The 21667-nt window shown below is 49.1% G+C and overlaps 1 protein-coding gene across 2 annotated transcripts; it reads left to right on the top strand.

The window, feature by feature from the left end:
- Positions 1-653: 653 nt before the first annotated feature.
- On the top strand, positions 654-20626 carry LOC109876934 (aspartate aminotransferase, cytoplasmic). Of its 2 annotated transcripts, XM_031811239.1 has the most exons (10): positions 738-843; positions 4401-4406; positions 5535-5716; positions 11706-11829; positions 12464-12576; positions 13372-13476; positions 13838-13988; positions 14327-14492; positions 17404-17546; positions 19456-20626. In XM_031811239.1, exons 1-10 carry the CDS (start codon positions 741-743, stop codon positions 19593-19595), a joined length of 1233 nt encoding a protein of 410 aa, XP_031667099.1. In that variant the 5' UTR covers positions 738-740; the 3' UTR covers positions 19596-20626. The 2 variants fall into 2 exon arrangements, with proteins under 2 accessions (XP_031667098.1, XP_031667099.1); XM_031811238.1 differs by lacking the exon at positions 4401-4406 and having other exon boundaries at positions 654-850.
- Positions 20627-21667: the final 1041 nt, after the last annotated feature.

Genomic DNA, 21667 nt, shown 5'->3' with positions numbered 1-21667 from the left:
CTTTATGAATCTATTCATAATCTCCTGTATAGTCACTTGCAGACAGTGTCTAATTTGCTCTCGGGACTTAAAGCCACAATCATGATATTTTCCTAAAATGTCAGATACAATACGTTTGATAAGTACAGTAGCTAAAATATATATCAACATACAGGATGTAAAATTATATCCAGTTGCTTTGATATCACCTATTCAAACAACATAATCATTTCCATGTGCACAGCCATACAGCTGCACTAGCCCTTGACCTTTCAGATGCTTGGCTCTCATTGGCTGTCTCGCAGCCCCGGTCAGTATTCCATGCTATCTCATTGGTCATTGGGTTGACGCCCGTTCCAGACATTGGTTCCAGTTTGCCTTGTAGACCTCCGTTCCGCCAGAAAGAATAAGCAATACTTAACAAGAAAGGGGCAGAGCGCTCCTCTGGGTGTAAACTCTGTAGATTTGGAAACTAGAAGTCTGAGTAAAATGGACCCCCCTTTCAATGCAACACAACGTACAGTGCAATAAATGATATGAGAACACACACAAAACAATTGTTGACCATTTAGGCTTTGCACTGTCTCTTTATTCTGACCCGGAAGTACTTAGTTATTCTTTCCTGCTTCACAGTGGTACCTTGTAGCGCTTTGAAGGTGAAGCTCAATCGCCTGTCTCACCGCTGCAGCCTACCGGCGAGGGTACTGAACAAGAACGACTCTCCCCCTTCTCCTGCTCTGTACCGGGATCCGTTATAAATCATGTCTATATTCGCCGAAGTACCTCAAGCCCCTCCAGTGGCCGTTTTTAAACTGACTGCCGATTTCAGAGAGGACACTCACGCGCAGAAGGTGAATTTGGGGAGTCGGAGGTAAGAGAGAGAAGCTCCAACAAGCTGTGCTAACTTACGTTTAGAATGTGCAACACAGACGGGTAAACTGCTTGGACCACGGGCACTAGTTTGAGTAGCATGACATTAGAATGCTTGCCAACTAACATGGCTTTGACCTTCCTCGTTAGCATGCAGGCTAACAGACTAGTCGAAGTTTGACAGCAAGTGCAACTAGACTGCCGCATATATCAGCCATAGTGTTCTGCTAATACAGGGGCATCTAGCTAGTATCTATCATGAAAGCATTTATAAAACGCTGCTCATTCTGGAGTTTGACATTTGGTGGACACTGGAAAGCAATGTGACCTCATGATTGATTCTACGAGAACCCGTGCGGTCCATACAGAACAGGCAGTCCGCATTAGAAGTGTATTATAAACTGTTAACTTATCACCAGTCGTAGGGTGACACCTTCCAAAAGGTCTAGGTCTGTGGTCATTCCTAAACATTGGAGAAGAGGTCTGAATACCATTGCCATAGAATTAGGAATTGGATCTCTATGACCAGTGGGCTCTGTAGCTGATGGAAAGAAAATGATTGCTGGATGCAGTACAGAACAGATAGTTACGCATGTGTTGGGTTTGGAATAGATCACTCTGCCTTCACTACTAGGTTATATCGTCATCCCTTCCATTCATCAGTCTTCCAATGCCAAGGCTGTAGGGAATACATGATTGTATCTTCTCACTCACCGTTTCAACCTGTTCCCCAAACCACGTTCTGTTAAATTCACAACGACAGACAGACAGGTGAACAATGGTTCTGACTAGAGGGAGAACAGCAGGACTCATGAACTAGATTCTACACCGGGACCATTGTTTTTCTTGAGCCGATGGTCATTTAATGAAATCAAATTTACGGCAAGAAGCCCAAACAGATATAATAATTGACTAGAACATAATCCCTAATTTTCATATTTTCATATGATCACATATCTCACTATTGTGCGTGGGAATACTTTGGAACAGATTTCCAAAATCATTTGGAGCCCCCCCCCCCCCCCCCAAAAAAAATCTGCATGTGAGCCAAATTCGGCCAGTTGGGGAACCTAGGAGTACAGCTATGACTGGAAGTGACTTTTTCATTGCAGGTAAGGAGAATTTACTCAGCAGGGTGGGAAAATGTACGCAGCAGGTTAGAAGACTTAGGTTAAGGTTAGGAAAAGGGATGGGGTTAGCTCAACCTGCTAGGAAAAGGGATGGGGTTAGCTCAACCTGCTAGGAAAAGGGATGGGGTTAGCTCAACCTGCTAGGAAAAGGGAAGGGTTAGCAACCTAGGGAAATGAGGGGTTAGCTCAACCTGCTAGGGAAATGGATGGGGTTAGCTCAACCTGCTAGGGAAATGGATGGGGTTAGCTCAACCTGCTAGGGAAATGGATGGGGTTAGCTCAACCTGCTAGGGAAATGGATGGGGTTAGCTCAACCTGCTAGGGAAATGGATGGGGTTAGCTCAACCTACTAGGGAAATGGATGGGGTTAGCTCAACCTGCTAGGGAAATGGATGGGGTTAGCTCAACCTGCTAGGGAAATGGATGGGGTTAGCTCAACCTGCTAGGGAAATGGATGGGGTTAGCTCAACCTGCTAGGGAAATGGATGGGGTTAGCTCAACCTGCTAGGGAAATGGATGGGGTTAGCTCAACCTGCTAGGGAAATGGATGGGGTTAGCTCAACCTGCTAGGGAAATGGATGGGGTTAGCTCAACCTGCTAGGGAAATGGATGGGGTTAGCTCAACCTGCTAGGGAAATGGATGGGGTTAGCTCAACCTGCTAGGGAAATGGATGAGGTTAGCTCAACCTGCTAGGGAAATGGATGGGGTTAGCTCAACCTGCTAGGGAAATGGATGGGGTTAGCTCAACCTGCTAGGAAAAGGGAAGGGGTTAGCTCAACCTGCTAGGGAAATGGATGGGGTTAGCTCAACCTGCTAGGAAAAGTCACTTCCGGTCGTACTCCCTTGGTAGTATCTACAGAACCCAGAGCCAAGGGCCTCATAACACCACACAGGACTTGGAAAATATCGACTGGTTGTTGTTGGCAGTGAGAGACTGATTCTAGTAGAAACAGGGTGTGTGAGGAACTGTTATAAAAAAACTAGTTGGACTTGTTTTGTGACCTTGATGAATCAGTATTTGGTATTAATGAAATGCAGGAAGGGGGGGGGAACAACAAAGAAAAGTAGCTTCTAACCAGCGAGCCTACATGTCTGTAGTTTCTCCTTAGACTAGACCAGGGCCTGGTGTAGACCAGCCAGCTAGCCTACATGTCTGTAGTTTCGCCGTAGACCAGGGCCTGGTGTAGGTCAGCCAGCTAGCCTACATGTCTGTAGTTTCCCCTTAGACTAGACCAGGGCCTGGTGTAGGCCAGCCAGCTAGGCTACATGTCTGTAGTTTTTCCTTAGACTAGACCAGTGCCTGGTGTAGACCAGCCAGCTAGCCTACATGTCTGTAGTTTAGACTAGACCAGGGCCTGGTGTAGGCCAGCCAGCTAGGCTACATGTCTGTAGTTTCGCCGTAGACCAGGGCCTGGTGTAGGCCACACAGCTAGCCTACATGTCTGTAGTTTCTCCTTAGACTAGACCAGGGCCTGGTGTAGGCCAGCCAGCTAGGCTACATGTCTGTAGTTTCTCCTTCGACTAGACCAGGGCCTGGTGTAGACCAGCCAGCTAGGCTACATGTCTGTAGTTTCTCCTTAGACTAGACCAGGGCCTGGTGTAGGCCAGCCAGCTAGGCTACATGTCTGTAGTTTAGACTAGACCAGGGCCTGGTGTAGACCAACCAGCTAGCCTACATGTCTGTAGTTTCTCCTTAGACTAGACCAGGGCCTGGTGTAGGCCAGCCAGCTAGTCTACATGTCTGTAGTTTCTCCTTAGACTAGACCAGGGCCTGGTGTAGACCAGCCAGCTAGGCTACATGTCTGTAGTTTCTCCTTAGACTAGACCAGGGCCTGGTGTAGGCCAGCCAGCTAGGCTACATGTCTGTAGTTTAGACTAGACCAGGGCCTGGTGTAGACCAACCAGCTAGCCTACATGTCTGTAGTTTCTCCTTAGACTAGACCAGGGCCTGGTGTAGGCCAGCCAGCTAGTCTACATGTCTGTAGTTTCTCCTTAGACTAGACCAGGGCCTGGTGTAGACCAGCCAGCTAGGCTACATGTCTGTAGTTTCTCCTTAGACTAGACCAGGGCCTGGTGTAGGCCAGCCAGCTAGGCTACATGTCTGTAGTTTAGACTAGACCAGGGCCTGGTGTAGACCAACTAGCTAGCCTACATGTCTGTAGTTTCTCCTTAGACTAGACCAGGGCCTGGTGTAGGCCAGCCAGCTTGTCTAGCTATTTGTTGTGAACTTTGGTAACTGAATATCAACGGCTGTAATTTGATCCTCAATGGTAGAGCGCACTGGCCTGGACAGGAAAGGAGAGACATTGAAAGGCTTTCCTTAGAGAGGGAAATGAAGCTCCTCGGAAGTCACATGCACAGGATTGTGCCCCCACACACACACACACTTATTCTTCAGGCCAGGGTGACCTCCAGCAGAGCAGGGTGTGACAGCAGACTGCATGAAGTCAACATACTGCTGCACTATGGCTGTGTTGCAGCCTGCTAGTGCTCATTATGAAAGGTTGTTTTGGTATCAACCATTAACATTTTTAAATAGGCTCATTATAACTAGGCTATTGTACTCTGTAATGCTTGTTTGTCTTTCCAGCCTACAGTAAATGACTGCCTGGTGCCTGCTATTGGTCCTGCCCACGCAGGCAGGCTGACAGACATGTACAGTGTGTATTATAAAACATTTTTATTGAACTGGGCAAGTCATTTAAGAACAAATTCTTATTTCCAATGACGGCCAAACCCTAACCCGGGTGACGCTGGGCCAATTGTGTGCCGCTCTATGGTACTCCCAATCATGTCCCGTTTTGATACAGCCTGGAATCTAACCAGGGTCTGTAGTGACGCCTCTAGCATTGAGATGCAGTGCCTTAGGCTGCTGCGCCACTCTGGAGCCCTGTATACAGATGGTGTACAGATGACTGTCTAGCGTGGGTCCTGCCTAGATAGTTAGATACAGTATATAATGTCTCCTCTCTCTCTCCTCAGCCTACCGTACAGATGACTGTCTACCGTGGGTACTGCCTAGATAGTTAGATACAATATATAATGTCTCCTCAGCCTACCGTACAGATGACTGTCTACCGTGGGTCCTGCCTAGATAGTTAGATACAGTATATAATGTCTCCTCTCTCTCTCCTCAGCCTACCGTACAGATGACTGTCTACCGTGGGTCCTGCCTAGATAGTTAGATACAGTATATAATGTCTCCTCTCTCTCCTCAGCCTACCGTACAGATGACTGTCTACCGTGGGTCCTGCCTAGATAGTTAGATACAGTATATAATGTCTCCCCTCTCCTCAGCCTACCGTACAGATGACTGTCTACCGTGGGTCCTGCCTAGATAGTTAGATACAGTATATAATGTCTCCTCTCTCTCTCTCTCCTCAGCCTACCGGACAGATGACTGTCTACCGTGGGTCCTGCCTAGATAGTTAGATACAGTATATAATGTCTCCTCTCTCTCTCTCTCCTCAGCCTACCGTACAGATGACTGTCTACCGTGGGTCCTGCCTAGATAGTTAGATACAGTATATAATGTCTCCTCTCTCTCTCCTCAGCCTACCGTACAGATGACTGTCTACCATGGGTCCTGCCCGTAGTGAAGAAGGTAGAGCAGATGATAGTGGAGGACAACAGTCTGAACCACGAGTATCTGCCCATCCTGGGTCTCCCTGAGCTCCGCTCTGCTGCCTCCAAGGTGGCCCTGGGCGATGACAGCCCCGCCATCAAGGACGGGAGGGTAGGTAGGAGGGAGGGACGCATGTATATACATAGACACATACCAGAGTTGGGGTGAATTGAATTGAGAATGCCTCATAAATTCCCATAGAATTATTGAATTGAAGTTGTTAGAATACAGAATTACCATTTTTACTTAAAGGAACTAGAATTGAGTGTAATTCTATTAATTTCAAATGGGTCTTCTATTCTACATTAGGTGTAGTCTGTACAAGTATACATCTTGTGCCTGAAACATCAAACATGTCATTATATACATGCATATAAAACAATTCATTTTCAGGACAAAGTCTTGAAATGTATGATCAAAGAAAACACAACCTGTATGTGAATATTCAGTTATTATATTTAATCACTTACATTTAGTTAAATATGGGGGAAATACTACATTTCCCAGCATTACTTCAACCCTCAAGTTCAGGCCTTCAAAAAGAAGCCAATGAAATGGTTGCTGGAAATATAATGGGCTCTTCTAAGCACTAAGGTTAAGAGTTGATGAACATTGTTTCCAGGGAAAAGTGATGTATTATTTGGTATCTGGAAGTGTGACCTGTCAGATTCAATATTACTCGTTCCATGACTCAGTCGAATCTCTTTGAATTGCACTGAATTAAATTCTACTTCCTGTAACTCAAATTCTACATCGTGGGGTGGAAGTCAACATAAACACACACACATCCTGGGGGATGAGTAGGACTGGGAACACACACACATCCTGGGGATGAGGAGTAGGACTGGGAAACACACACACATCCTGGGGGATGAGGAGTAGGACTGGGAAACACCACACACATCCTGGGGGATGAGGAGTAGGACTGGGAAACACACACACATCCTGGGGGATGAGGAGTAGGACTGGGAAACACACACACATCCTGGGGGATGAGGAGTAGGACTGGGAAACACACACAATCCTGGGGGATGAGGAGTAGGACTGGGAAACACACACACATCCTGGGGGATGAGGAGTAGGACTGGGGAAACACACACACATCCTGGGGGATGAGGAGTAGGACTGGGAAACACACACACATCCTGGGGGGATGAGGAGTAGGACTGGGAAACACACACACATCCTGGGGGATGAGGAGTAGGACTGGGAAACACACCACACATCCTGGGGATGAGGAGTAGGACTGGGAAACACACACACATCCTGGGGGTGAGGAGTAGGACTGGGAAACACACACACATCCTGGGGGATGAGGAGTAGGACTGGGAAACACACACAATCCTGGGGGATGAGGAGTAGGACTGGGAAACAACACACACATCCTGGGGGATGAGGAGTAGGACTGGAAACACACACAATCCTGGGGGGATGAGGAGTAGGACTGGGAAACACACACACATCCTGGGGATGAGGAGTAGGACTGGGAAACACACACAATCCTGGGGGATGAGGAGTAGGACTGGGAAACACACACATCCTGGGGGATGAGGAGTAGGACTGGGAACACACCACACATCCTGGGGATGAGGAGTAGGACTGGGAAACACACACACATCTGGGGGATGACGAAGTAGGAACTGGGAAACACACACACATCCTGGGGGATGAGGAGTAGGACTGGGAAACACACACACATCCTGGGGGATGAGGAGTAGGACTGGGGAAACACACACACATTCCTGGGGGATGAGGAGTAGGACTGGGAAACACACACCATCCTGTGGGATGAGGAGTAGGACTGGGAACACACACACCACATCCTGGGGGGATGAGGAGTAGGACTGGGAAACACACAACACTCCTGGGGGATGAGGAGTAGGACTGGGAAACACACACACATCCTGGGGGGATGAGGAGTAGGACTGGGAAACACACACACATCCTGGGGATGAGGAGTAGGACTGGGAAACACACACACATCCTGGGGGATGAGGAGTAGGACTGGGAAACACACACACATCCTGGGGGATGAGGAGTAGGACTGGGAAACACACACACATCCTGGGGGATGAGGAGTAGGACTGGGAAACACACACACATCCTGGGGGATGAGGAGTAGGACTGGGAAACACACACACATCCTGGGGGATGAGGAGTAGGACTGGGAAACACACACACATCCTGGGGGATGAGGAGTAGGACTGGGAAACACACACACATCCTGGGGGATGAGGAGTAGGACTGGGAAACACACACACATCCTGGGGGATGAGGAGTAGGACTGGGAAACACACACACATCCTGGGGGATGAGGAGTAGGGACAGGACTGGGAAACACACACACATCCTGGGGGATGAGGAGTAGGACTGGGAAACACACACACATCCTGGGGGATGAGGAGTAGGACTGGGAAACACACAACACATCCTGGGGATGAGGAGTAGGACTGGGAAACACACACACATCCTGGGGGATGAGGAGTAGGACTGGGAAACACACACACATCCTGGGGGATGAGGAGTAGGACTGGGAAACACACACACATCTGGGGGATGAGAGTAGGAGGGAAACACACACCACCTGGGGGGGATGAGGAGTAGGACTGGGACACACACAATCCTGGGGGATGAGGAGTAGGACTGGGAAACACACACACATCCTGGGGGATGAGGAGTAGGACTGGGAAACACACACACATCCTGGGGGATAGGAGTAGGAACTGGGAAACACACACACATCCTGGGGGATGAGGAGTAAGGACTGGGAAACACAACACACATCCTGGGGATGAGGAGTAGGGACTGGGAAACACACACACATCCTGGGGGATGAGGAGTAGGACTGGGAAACACACACACATCCTGGGGGATGAGGAGTAGGACTGGGAAACACACACACATCCTGGGGGATGAGGAGTAGGACTGGGAAACACACACACATCCTGGGGGATGAGGAGTAGGACTGGGAAACACACACACATCCTGGGGGATGAGGAGTAGGACTGGGAAACACACACACATCCTGGGGGATGAGGAGTAGGACTGGGAAACACACACACATCCTGGGGGATGAGGAGTAGGACTGGGAAACACACACACATCCTGGGGGATGAGGAGTAGGACTGGGAAACACACACACATCCTGGGGGATGAGGAGTAGGACTGGGAAACACACACACATCCTGGGGGATGAGGAGTAGGACTGGGAAACACACACACATCCTGGGGGATGAGGAGTAGGACTGGGAAACACACACATCCTGGGGATGAGGAGTAGGACTGGGAAACACACACACATCCTGGGGGATGAGGAGTAGGACTGGGAAACACACACACATCCTGGGGGATGAGGAGTAGGACTGGGAAACACACACACATCCTGGGGGATGAGGAGTAGGACTGGGAAAACACACACACATCCTGGGGGATGAGGAGTAGGACTGGGAAACACACACACATCCTGGGGGATGAGGAGTAGGACTGGGAAACACACACACATCCTGGGGGATGAGGAGTAGGACTGGGAAACACACACACATCCTGGGGGATGAGGAGTAGGACTGGGAAACACACACCACATCCTGGGGGATGAGGAGTAGGACTGGGAAACACACACACATCCTGGGGATGAGGAGTAGGACTGGGAAACACACACACATCTGGGGGATGAGGAGTAGGACTGGGAAACACACACACATCCTGGGGGATGAGGAGTAGGACTGGGAAACACACACACATCCTGGGGGATGAGGAGTAGGACTGGGAAACACACACACATCCTGGGGGATGAGGAGTAGGACTGGGAAACACACACACATCCTGGGGGATGAGGAGTAGGACTGGGAAACACACACACATCCTGGGGGATGAGGAGTAGGACTGGAAACACACACACATCCTGGGGGATGAGGAGTAGGACTGGGAAACACACACACATCCTGGGGGATGAGGAGTAGGACTGGGAAACACACACACATCCTGGGGGATGAGGAGTAGGACTGGGAAACACACACACATCCTGGGGGATGAGGAGTAGGACTGGGAAACACACACACATCCTGGGGGATGAGGAGTAGGACTGGGAAACACACACACATCCTGGGGGATGAGGAGTAGGACTGGGAAACACACACACATCCTGGGGGATGAGGAGTAGGACTGGGAAACACACACACATCCTGGGGGATGAGGAGTAGGACTGGGAAACACACACACATCCTGGGGGATGAGGAGTAGGACTGGGAAACACACACACATCCTGGGGGATGAGGAGTAGGACTGGGAAACACACACACATCCTGGGGGATGAGGAGTAGGACTGGGAAACACACACACATCCTGGGGGATGAGGAGTAGGACTGGGAAACACACACACATCCTGGGGGATGAGGAGTAGACTGGAAACTGGGGAGAGGACTGGCGAACACACACACATCCTGGGGGATGAGGAGTAGGACTGGGAAACACACACACATCCTGGGGGATGAGGAGTAGGACTGGGAAACACACACACATCCTGGGGGATGAGGAGTAGGACTGGGAAACACACACACATCCTGGGGGATGAGGAGTAGGACTGGGAAACACACACACATCCTGGGGGATGAGGAGTAGGACTGGGAAACACACACACATCCTGGGGGATGAGGAGTAGGACTGGGAAACACACACACATCCTGGGGGATGAGGAGTAGGACTGGGAAACACACACACATCCTGGGGGATGAGGAGTAGGACTGGGAAACACACACACATCCTGGGGGATGAGGAGTAGGACTGGGAAACACACCACACATCCTGGGGGATGAGGAGTAGGACTGGGAAACACACACACATCCTGGGGGATGAGGAGTAGGACTGGAAACACACACACATCCTGGGGGATGAGGAGTAGGACTGGGAAACACACACACATCCTGGGGGATGAGGAGTAGGACTGGGAAAACACACACACATCCTGGGGGATGAGGAGTAGGACTGGGAAACACACACACATCCTGGGGGATGAGGAGTAGGACTGGGAAACACACACACATCCTTGGGGGATGAGGAGTAGGGACTGGGAAACACCACACCATCCTGGGGGATGAGGAGTAGGACTGGGAAACACACACACATCCTGGGGGATTGAGGAGTAGGACTGGGGAAACACACACACATCCTGGGGGATGAGGAGTAGGACTGGGAAACACACACACATCCTGGGGGGATGAGGAGTAGGACTGGGAAACACACACACATCCTGGGGGATGAGGAGTAGACTGGAAACACACACACATCCTGGGGGATGAGGAGTAGGACTGGAAACACACACACATCCTGGGGATGAGGAGTAGGACTGGGAAACCACACACACACATCCTGGGGATGAGGAGTAGGACTGGGAACACCACACCAATCCTGGGGATGAGGAGTAGGACTGGGAAACACACACACAATCCTGGGGGATGAGGAGTAGGACTGGGAAACACACACACACATCCTGGGGGATGAGGAGTAGGACTGGGAAACACACACACACATCCTGGGGGATGAGGAGTAGGACTGGGAAACACACACACACATCCTGGGGGATGAGAGTAGGACTGGGAACACACACACATCCTGGGGGGACCCTGGGGATGAGGAGTAGGACTGGGAAACACACACACATCCTGGGGGATGAGGAGTAGGACTGGGAAACACACACACATCCTGGGGGATGAGGAGTAGGACTGGGAAACACACACACATCCTGGGGGATGAGGAGTAGGACTGGGAAACACACACACATCCTGGGGGATGAGGAGTAGGACTGGGAAACACACACACATCCTGGGGGATGAGGAGTAGGACTGGGAAACACACACACATCCTGGGGGATGAGGAGTAGGACTGGGAAACACACACACATCCTGGGGGATGAGGAGTAGGACTGGGAAACACACACACATCCTGGGGGATGAGGAGTAGGACTGGGAAACACACACACATCCTGGGGGATGAGGAAGTAGGACTGGGGAACACACACACATCCTGGGGGATGAGGAGTAGGACTGGGGAACACAGTCTTCTGCCTTGCCCTGCCCAAATGTTGACGTTTTCTCTCTCTTTCCAGGTAGGAGCGGTCCAGGCGTTGGGAGGTACCGGTGCGTTGAGGATCGGGGCGGAGTTTCTGAGGCGCTGGTACAACGGCACCAACAACACGGCCACACCCGTCTACGTCTCCGCGCCAACCTGGGGTCAGTGGGCAGGGCCACAACCAACTCATTACATGGAATTGATTTAGCCAGGGAACCAATAAGGACTGTTTTAGACAACAAGATAACGGTAGAGCCAATAAGGACTGTTTTAGACAACAAGATAACCATAGAGCCAATAAGGACGGTTTAGACAACAAGATAACCGTAGAGCCAATAAGGACGGTTTAGACAACAAGATAACCGTAGAGCCAATAAGGACTGTTTAGACAACAAGATAACCGTAGAGCCAATAAGGACTGTTTAGACAACAAGATAACCGTAGAGCCAATAAGGACTGTTTAGACAACAAGGTAACCGTAGAGCCAATAAGGACTGTTTAGACAACAAGATAACCGTAGAGCCAATAAGGACTGTTTAGACAACAAGATAACCGTAGAGCCAATAAGGACTGTTTAGACAACAAGGTAACCGTAGAGCCAATAAGGACGGTTTAGACAACAAGATAACTGAGACACAGCAGCAGACACACAGAGCCCAATCAACATATTCTACTTCTATTGAGTCATGATCCCCTTAAGAGCACAAACATACTGAACAAATACCCTCTTCTCCACCGCCTCACCATCTTCTTTATCTTCTCCTTCTTTCTCCTTCTGCTTCTCTCGCCCTATAGAGAACCACAATGCAGTGTTTTCTGATGCTGGGTTTAAAGACATCCGCCCCTACCACTACTGGGACGGAGAAAAGAAAGGCCTGGACGTGACCGGTATAATGGATGACCTGGAGGTGAGAGAGGGATGGAGGGAGGGGGTAGGGATGGAGGTAGGGAGGGGGTAGGGATGGAGGTAGGGAGGGGGTAGGGATGGAGGTAGGGATGGAGGGAGGGGGTAGGGATGGAGGTAGGGAGGGGGTAGGGATGGAGGTAGGGATGGAGGGAGGGGGGGAGGGGGGTAGGGATGGATGGAGGGAGGGGGGTAGGGATGGATGGAGGGAGGGAGGGGGTAGGGAGGGGGTAGGGATGGAGGGAGGGGGTAGGGATGGGGGTAGGGATGGAGGTAGGGATGGAGGGAGGGGGTAGGGATGGAGGGAGGGAGGGGGTAGGGAATTGAGTTAGAGCGACATCATGCACAATTTAGTCTACAACAAGCTATGGATGATTGTCTTGCGTTAATATTTCAGCTTGGTTTTCAGTTGTGTATCAACACAACCAGTAATCTGAACAACTGATAACACCCTGCAAACTGTTTTGGTTTCAGTTGTGTATCAACACAACCAGTAATCTGAACAACTGATAACACCCTGCAAACTGTTTTGGTTTCAGTTGTGTATCAACACAACCAGTAATCTGAACAACTGATAACACCCTGCAAACTGTTTTGGTTTCAGTTGTGTATCAACACAACCAGTAATCTGAACAACTGATAACACCCTGTAAACTGTTTTGCCGTCAGCCCCGTTTCACACTAACATTTGACGACTCAAAATCATTTTCATGAGATTACTTGAACGCAGACATTCTTTGAAATGCACATCCCTAATCCTGTCCTTGATAATTGATGTGGGTGTGTGTTATTTTGTCAGAACGCTCCAGAACATTCTATCTTTGTGCTCCATGCCTGTGCCCACAACCCCACGGGGACAGACCCCACACCTGACGAATGGAAGATGATTTCTGAGGTCATGAAGGTGAGACAGGGGAGACAGCAGGAGTGTATTCACTAGGAACCAAACGGAACCAAACGGGTAGGGACCTACCTGAGTCTGTTCAAATAGAAACTCTAGTTTTCAATGCAAAAAGTTTTCCATTTGGATGAAATTGTTTCTGTTCTGTGACGACAGTCTGAGACTAATGAATACTCCCCAGGAGAACAGACATCTCATAATCCCAACCATTATCCATCAGGCTCATTTATATTTTGGGGTAACTTTTTTTTAGTTTGTTTTTCCTTTCCTTTCCTCTCAATTCAATTCTCTTTCCCTTCTCCCTCCCCTCTGTGTTCCTTCTCCCTCCCCTCTCTGTGTCCCCCCCCCCCCCCCCTTCGTCCAGAGGAGGAAGCTGTTTGTGTTCTTTGACTCAGCCTACCAGGGCTTTGCATCAGGCAGTCTGGATAAAGATGCCTGGGCCATCCGCTACTTTGTCTCTGAAGGATTTGAGCTGCTCTGTGCCCAGTCCTTCTCCAAGAACTTTGGCCTCTACAGTGAGTCTATAGACAGACACGTGCATCGTGGTCCTCTGTGTCTCCGGTGTTCGAGCATGGTGCTTGTAACGCCAGGATAGTGGGTTCAAATCCCGGGACCACCCATACGTAAAATGTAATGTCTGTTAAATAGCATATATTATACATAGACATGGACACCAACCAACATGTAACACACACACATACACACACACACACATACACACACACACAGTCTGCTGCTGTGGTCCAATGGCCACAGTTTTTGCTTACATTTTTCATCTCTGTCTCACAAACGCTCAGCCAGTCAAACACCCTCTCTGAATGCTAATCCTCCATTTTGTTCCTTCCTCCTCCAGATGAGCGTGTTGGTAACCTGACGGTAGTGGCCCAGGATAAAGACAACCTGGCCCGTGTTCTGTCCCAGATGGAGAAGATTGTCAGGACCACCTGGTCCAACCCTCCCTCCCAGGGGGCGCGCATCGTAGCCATCACACTCAACAACCCCGATCTGTTCATAGAATGGTACGGTCAAAAATATAACCCTTTATACTCAACAACCCAATTCTCTTTACAGAATGGTACAGTCCAACAACACTCCCTTCTAAGTTAACCCCGAGGAGTTCATTGAATGGTACAGTCCAACAACACTCCATTCTAAGTTAACCCTGAGGAGTTCACTGAATGGTACAGTCCAACAACACACCCTTCTAAGTTAACCCTGAGGAGTTCACTGAATGGTACAGTCCAACAACACACCCTTCTAAGTTAACCCTGAGGAGTTCACTGAATGGTACAGTCCAAGTTTTGACAACTGCTCCATTGTTGGACTTGAATAACTGTGCTTCCTTATTGGGGGATTGTTGGACTTTAATAACTGTGCTTCCTTATTGGGGGATTGTTGGACTTTAATAACTGTGCTTCCTTATTGGGGGATTGTTGGACTTTAATAACTGTGCTTCCTTATTGGGGGATTGTTGGACTTTAATAACTGTGCTTCCTTATTGGGGGATTGTTGGACTTGAATAACTGTGCTTCCCTTATTGGGGGATTGTTGGACTTGAATAACTGTGCTTCCTTATTGGGGATTGTTGGACTTGAATAACTGTGCTTCCTTATTGGGGGATTGTTGGACTTGAATAACTGTGCTTCCTTATTGGGGGATTGTTGGACTTGAATAAACTGTGCTTCCTTATTGGGGGATTGTTGGACTTGAATAACTGTGCTTCCTTATTGGGGGATTGTTGGACTTGAATAACTGTGCTTCCTTATTGGGGGATTGTTGGACTTGAATAACTGTGCTTCCTTATTGGGGGATTGTTGGACTTGAATAACTGTGCTTCCTTATTGGGGGATTGTGGGACTTTAATAACTGTGCTTCCTTATTGGGGGATTGTTGGACTTTAATAACTGTGCTTCCTTATTGGGGGATTGTTGGACTTGAATAACTGTGCTTCCTTATTGGGGGATTGTTGGACTTGAATAACTGTGCTTCCTTATTGGGGGATTGTTGGACTTGAATAACTGTGCTTCCTTATTGGGGGATTGTGGGACTTTAATAACTGTGCTTCCTTATTGGGGGATTGTTGGACTTGAATAACTGTGCTTCCTTATTGGGGGATTGTTGGACTTGAATAACTGTGCTTCCTTATTGGGGGATTGTTGGACTTGAATAACTGTGCTTCCTTATTGGGGGATTGTTGGACTTGAATAACTGTGCTTCCTTATTGGGGGATTGTTGGACTTGAATAACTGTGCTTCCTTATTGGGGGATTGTTGGACTTGAATAACTGTGCTTCCTTATTGGGGGATTGTTGGACTTGAATAACTGTGCTTCCTTATTGGGGGATTGTTGGACTTGAATAACTGTGCTTCCTTATTGGGGGATTGTTGGACTTGAATAACTGTGCTTCCTTATTGGGGGATTGTTGGACTTGAATAACTGTGCTTCCTTATTGGGGGATTGTTGGACTTGAATAACTGTGCTTCCTTATTGGGGGATTGTTGGACTTGAATAACTGTGCTTCCTTATTGGGGGATTGTTGGACTTGAATAACTGTGCTTCCTTATTGGGGGATTGTTGGACTTGAATAACTGTGCTTCCTTATTGGGGGATTGTTGGACTTGAATAACTGTGGCTTCCTTATTGGGGGATTGTTGGACTTGAATAACTGTGCTTCCTTATTGGGGGATTGTTGGACTTGAATAACTGTGCTTCCTTATTGGGGGATTGTTGGACTTGAATAACTGTGCTTCCTTATTGGGGGGATTGTTGGACTTGAATAACTGTGCTTCCTTATTGGGGGATTGTTGGACTTGAATAACTGTGCTTCCTTATTGGGGGATTGTTGGACTTGAATAACTGTGCTTCCTTATTGGGGGATTGTTGGACTTTAATAACTGTGCTTCCTTATTGGGGGATTGTTGGACTTGAATAACTGTGCTTCCTTATTGGGGGATTGTTGGACTTGAATAACTGTGCTTCCTTATTGGGGGATTGTTGGACTTGAATAACTGTGGCTTCCTTATTGGGGGATTGTTGGACTTGAATAACTGTGCTTCCTTATTGGGGGATTGTTGGACTTGAATAACTGTGCTTCCTTATTGGGGGATTGTTGTAAGCCACGTTCTGTTGGTGGCAGATTTTTCTAAGACTGCCATTCTCATTCAGATCAGTGATATAGTGTTGAAGCTGTCCCACTCCCGTGGCTGTAGGAAGGGTAACGTCCTGTTGATGAGACCAGCTGAAGGCTGAACTAACCAACTCTCTCTCTCTTCTCCCTCCTCCCCCTGTAGGAAGGGTAACGTCCTGTTGATGAGACCAGCTGAAGGCTGAACTAACCAACTCTCTCCCTCCTCCCCCTGTAGGAAGGGTAACGTCCTGTTGATGAGACCAGCTGAAGGCTGAACTAACCAACTCTCTCTCTCTCCTCCCTCCTCCCCCTGTAGGAAGGGTAACGTCCTGTTGATGAGACCAGCTGAAGGCTGAACTAACCAACTCTCTCTCTCTTCTCCCTCCTCCCCCTGTAGGAAGGGTAACGTCCTGTTGATGAGACCAGCTGAAGGCTGAACTAACCAACTCTCTCTCTCTCTCTCCTCCCTCCTCCCCCTGTAGGAAGGGTAACGTCTTGTTGATGAGACCAGCTGAAGGCTGAACTAACCAACTCTCTCTCTCTCTCCTCCCTCCTCCCCCTGTAGGAAGGGTAACGTCCTGTTGATGAGAGACCAGCTGAAGGCTGAACTAACCAACTCTCTCTCTCTTCTCCCTCCTCCCCCTGTAGGAAGGGTAACGTCCTGTTGATGAGAGACCAGCTGAAGGCTGAACTAACCAACTCTCTCCCTCCTCCCCCTGTAGGAAGGGTAACGTCCTGTTGATGAGACCAGCTGAAGGCTGAACTAACCAACTCTCTCTCTCTTCTCTCTCCTCCTCCTGTAGGAAGGGTAATGTAAAGACCATGGCTGACCGCGTATTGTTGATGAGAGACCAGTTGAAGGCTAAGCTCATTGCTCTGGGGACGCCTGGCACCTGGGACCACATCACTCAGCAGATCGGCATGTTCAGCTTCACCGGACTAAACCGTAAGAGTTTCCCAGACACACAGACATGTACCCAGGCAGCTCCAAGCAGACCGGCATGTTCAGCTTCACCGGACTGAACCGTAATAGTTTCCCAGACACACAGACATGTACCCAGGCACCTCCTAGCAGACCGGCATGTTCAGCTTCACCGGACTGAACCGTAAGAGTTTCCCAGACACACAGACATGTACCCAGGCACCTCCAAGCAGACCGGCATGTTCAGCTTCACCGGACTGAACCGTAAGTGTTTCCCAGACACACAGACATGTACCTAGGCACCTCCAAGCAGACCGGCATGTTCAGCTTCACCGGACTGAACCGTAAGAGTTTCCCAGACACACAGACATGTACCCAGGCACCTCCTAGCAGACCGGCATGTTCAGCTTCACCGGACTGAACCGTAAGAGTTTCCCAGACACACAGACATGTACCCCAGGCACCTCCAAGCAGACCGGCATGTTCAGCTTCACCGGACTGAACCGTAAGAGTTTCCCAGACACGTACCCAGGCACCTCCAAGCAGACCGGCATGTTCAGCTTCACCGGACTGAACCGTAACAGTTTCCCAAACACACAGACATGTACCCAGGCACCTCCAAGCAGACCGGCATGTTCAGCTTCACCGGACTGAACCGTAAGAGTTTCCCAGACACACAGACATGTACCCAGGCACCTCCAAGCAGACCGGTCATAATCTGTGCACCTGTAATCACACTTTTGACCGGGCGTTTTTGTTGTTGCTAAAATATGAACCGATGCCCCGGGCAGTAGGAGACTGGCGCTTGTCGGAGACCACTGAGTTTTTAATGGAATTTTCCCAGTAAGTTACAGAAACATCCACGCTCAACTACACACACAGATCCTCCCACACACAGATCCTCCCACACACAGATCCTCCCACACACAGATCCTCCCACACACAGATCCTCCCACACACAGATCCTCCCACACACAGATCCTCCCACACACAGATCCTCCCACACACAGATCCTCCCACACACAGATCCTCCCACACACAGGTCCTCACACACACAGGTCCTCACACACACACAGGTCCTCACACACACACAGGTCCTCACACACACACAGGTCCTCACACACACACATGTCCTCACACACACAGGTCCTCACACACACAGGTCCTCACACACACAGGTCCTCACACACACAGTCCTCACACACACAGGTCCTCACACACACAGGTCCTCACACACACAGGTCCTCACACACACAGGTCCTCACACACACAGGTCCTCACACACAGGTCCTCACACACAGGTCCTCACACACAGGTCCTCACACACAGATACAATTCTACAACTTAGATATTTTTCCTCTCTCCCTCCAGCCTACAGCTAAGCAGATTGATTACATGATCAACATAGACAGTTGACTGTACATTTTAGTAACATTCTCTCTCTTTCTCCCTCTCCGTTCTCTCTCCCTCCGTTCTCTCTCCCTCTCCGTTCTCTCTCCCTCTCCGTTCTCCTCTCCCTCTCCGTTCTCTCTCCCTCTCCGTCTCTCTCCCTCTCCGTCTCTCTCCTCTCCGTTCTCTCTCCCTCTCCTTCTCTCCCTCTTCTCTCTCCCTCTTTTTTCTCTCTCCCTCTTTTTTCTCTCTCCCTCTTTTTCTCTCTCCCTCTTTTTTCTCTCTCCCCTCTTTTTCTTCTCTCCCTCTTTTTTCTCTCTCCCTCTCTGTTCTCTCTCCCTCTCTGTTTCTCTCTCCCTCTGTTCTCTCTCCCTCTCTGTTCTCTCTCCCTCTCTGTTCTCTCTCCCTCTCCGTTCTCTCTCCCTCTCCGTTCTCTCTCCCTCTCCGTTCTCTCTCCCTCTCCGTTCTCTCTCCCTCTCCGTTCTCTCTCCCTCTCCGTTCTCTCTCCCTCTCCGTTCTCTCTCCCTCTCCTTCCTCCCTACAGCTAAGCAGGTGCAGTACATGATTAAGGAGAAGCATGTCTACCTGATGGCCAGCGGTCGTATCAACATGTGTGGCCTCACCTCCAAGAACATCGACTATGTCGCAGAGTCCATCCATGAGACAGTGTCCAAGGTCCAGTAAGGCCCCGCCCTCCCTCCGCATCCAGCTACTTTCTGCTTCCTGTCCACCACAGGAAGTACTGTTAATTGTCACGTGTGGTCTCGTCAGGCACCCCCTTCTGTGACAACACACCCTTTCTCTATAAGCAGTGCTCTAACCATCTATTGGTTGTAAAATTTAGAAGAGCGATGATATGACACGTGTTCACAGCAATCAATGTTAATGATCAACAGTATAACTGGTTTCTGTCCATCTTCTCTCCTCCTCAGATAACTGAGACATCTTTAAACAATCTGAACGCAGACCTCTAGTCGAAGTATTTCACTCTTCTGGCGATCGTTATGTTGCCTTTTATTTATTTTATTGTGCCATTTCCGGTTTTCAACATGTATAAAAGATGACTGTGTGCACTTTGGTTTTTAAAAAATGTTTCAGAGCACTTGAAAGTGAAGCATTGCCAGAAGTTGAGTGAAGTTTGTGTAAAATGAATTCTACATACGAGCCCCCAGACCTCCTATCTACAGACAACCACAATGCTTCTGAACGTCTTTTATAGAGAACAGGTTCCATTTAACAATCGCAACATTCTAGAATGTGTGAAATGGTGCATTGTGGATCAAATGCTCTGTGATGTCATGTGACAGGCTTGAAAGGTTCTTTACAGTTCATGCATGTGCCTATAGGTCAAACGTTACCAGGAAATGCCCTCTGATAGGGTGATATGACCTTTTCTCAACCTTTGAGCAGCTATATGCAGCTAAGTCCTATAGGAAAAGCACATACCACCACTGTGGTAATAGTTGAACCACTTAAATGTCTGTGGCTTAGGTTCCGTGTTCGGCGTGTACTTGGTGTTAAGACTCCTATTCATAATAATGCTGCTTATGAAGGATTGTTTAACCTCTGCCTTTTAATGGTGATGTGTTTGTTTTGATGTTTTGTTCACTGTACACATACAGTTGGTCTTCCAACACACAGCCTCACGCCGTTATATTGCCATCCTGTCTGTACGTTTCATACAGCTAATAATAAATGATGAATGGTGTACTAAACTCAATGTCATTTCTCCTTTTTTCTCTACCTGTGTACATGGCTGTTTTTACTGTAGTTTTAGAAGACTAAACACTGCCGACGCCGGTCGGCTGACTGGTCGGCCTACTGCCTCTGACCACAGAATATCAGAACGGTTCAAAGCACCGGTCGGCTGACTGGTCGGCCTACTGCCTCTGACCACAGAATATCAGAACGGTTCAAAGCACCGGTCGGCCTACTGCCTCTGACCACAGAATATCAGAACGGTTCAAAGCACCGGTCGGCCTACTGCCTCTGACCACAGAATATCAGAACGGTTCAAAGCACCGGTCGGCCTACTGCCTCTGACCACAGAATATCAGAACGGTTCAAAGCACCGGTCGGCTGACTGGTCGGCCTACTTCCTCTGACCACAGAATACCAGAACGGTTCAAAGCACCGGTCGGCTGACTGGTCGACCTACTTCCTCTGACCACAGAATATCAGAACGGTTCAAAGCACCGGTCGGCCTACTTCCTCTGACCACAGAATATCAGAATGGTTCAAAGCACCGGTCGGCCTACTTCCTCTGATCACAGAATATCAGAACGGTTCAAAGCACCGGTCGGCCTACTTCCTCTGATCACAGAATATCAGAACGGTTCAAAGCACCGGTCGGCCTACTTCCTCTGACCACAGAATATCAGAACGGTTCAAAGCACCGGTCGGCCTACTTCCTCTGACCACAGAATATCAGAACGGTTCAAAGCACCGGTCGGCCTACTTCCTCTGACCACAGAATATCAGAACGGTTCAAAGCACCGGTCGGCTGACTGGTCGGCCTACTGCCTCTGACCACAGAATATCAGCCGCCATTTTCTGTTTTAATTTCAAAAAAGATTCTCCATGTTGAATTGCCACCGTTCATCTACATCCAGCAGGTCATTTACTGAGCACAGATGTGTTTTGAGTATTTTATTAGGATCCCCATTACCTGTTGTGAAAGCAGCAGCGCCTCTTCCTGGGGTCCACTGTGTGGACACTCAATCCCAGACACCCCGAATCCCTTCAACTATTGAAAA

This window comes from Oncorhynchus kisutch, unplaced genomic scaffold (assembly GCF_002021735.2).
Source record: "Oncorhynchus kisutch isolate 150728-3 unplaced genomic scaffold, Okis_V2 Okis01b-Okis20b_hom, whole genome shotgun sequence".
Lineage (NCBI taxonomy): Eukaryota > Metazoa > Chordata > Actinopteri > Salmoniformes > Salmonidae > Oncorhynchus > Oncorhynchus kisutch.
Note: the sequence above shows the minus strand (reverse complement) of the source record. Positions and strands in the feature narration are given on the sequence as shown.

Coding starts and splice junctions, on each gene's coding strand:
- LOC109876934 (XM_031811239.1), top strand. CDS start 741: ATGTCTATATTCGCCGAAGTACCTCAAGCCCCTCCAGTGGCCGTTTTT. Junction 13,477..13,837: donor TGATTTCTGAGGTCATGAAG/GTGAGACAGGGG, acceptor CCCTTCGTCCAG/AGGAGGAAGCTGTTTGTGTT. Junction 17,547..19,455: donor CAGCTTCACCGGACTAAACC/GTAAGAGTTTCC, acceptor TCCTCCCTACAG/CTAAGCAGGTGCAGTACATG.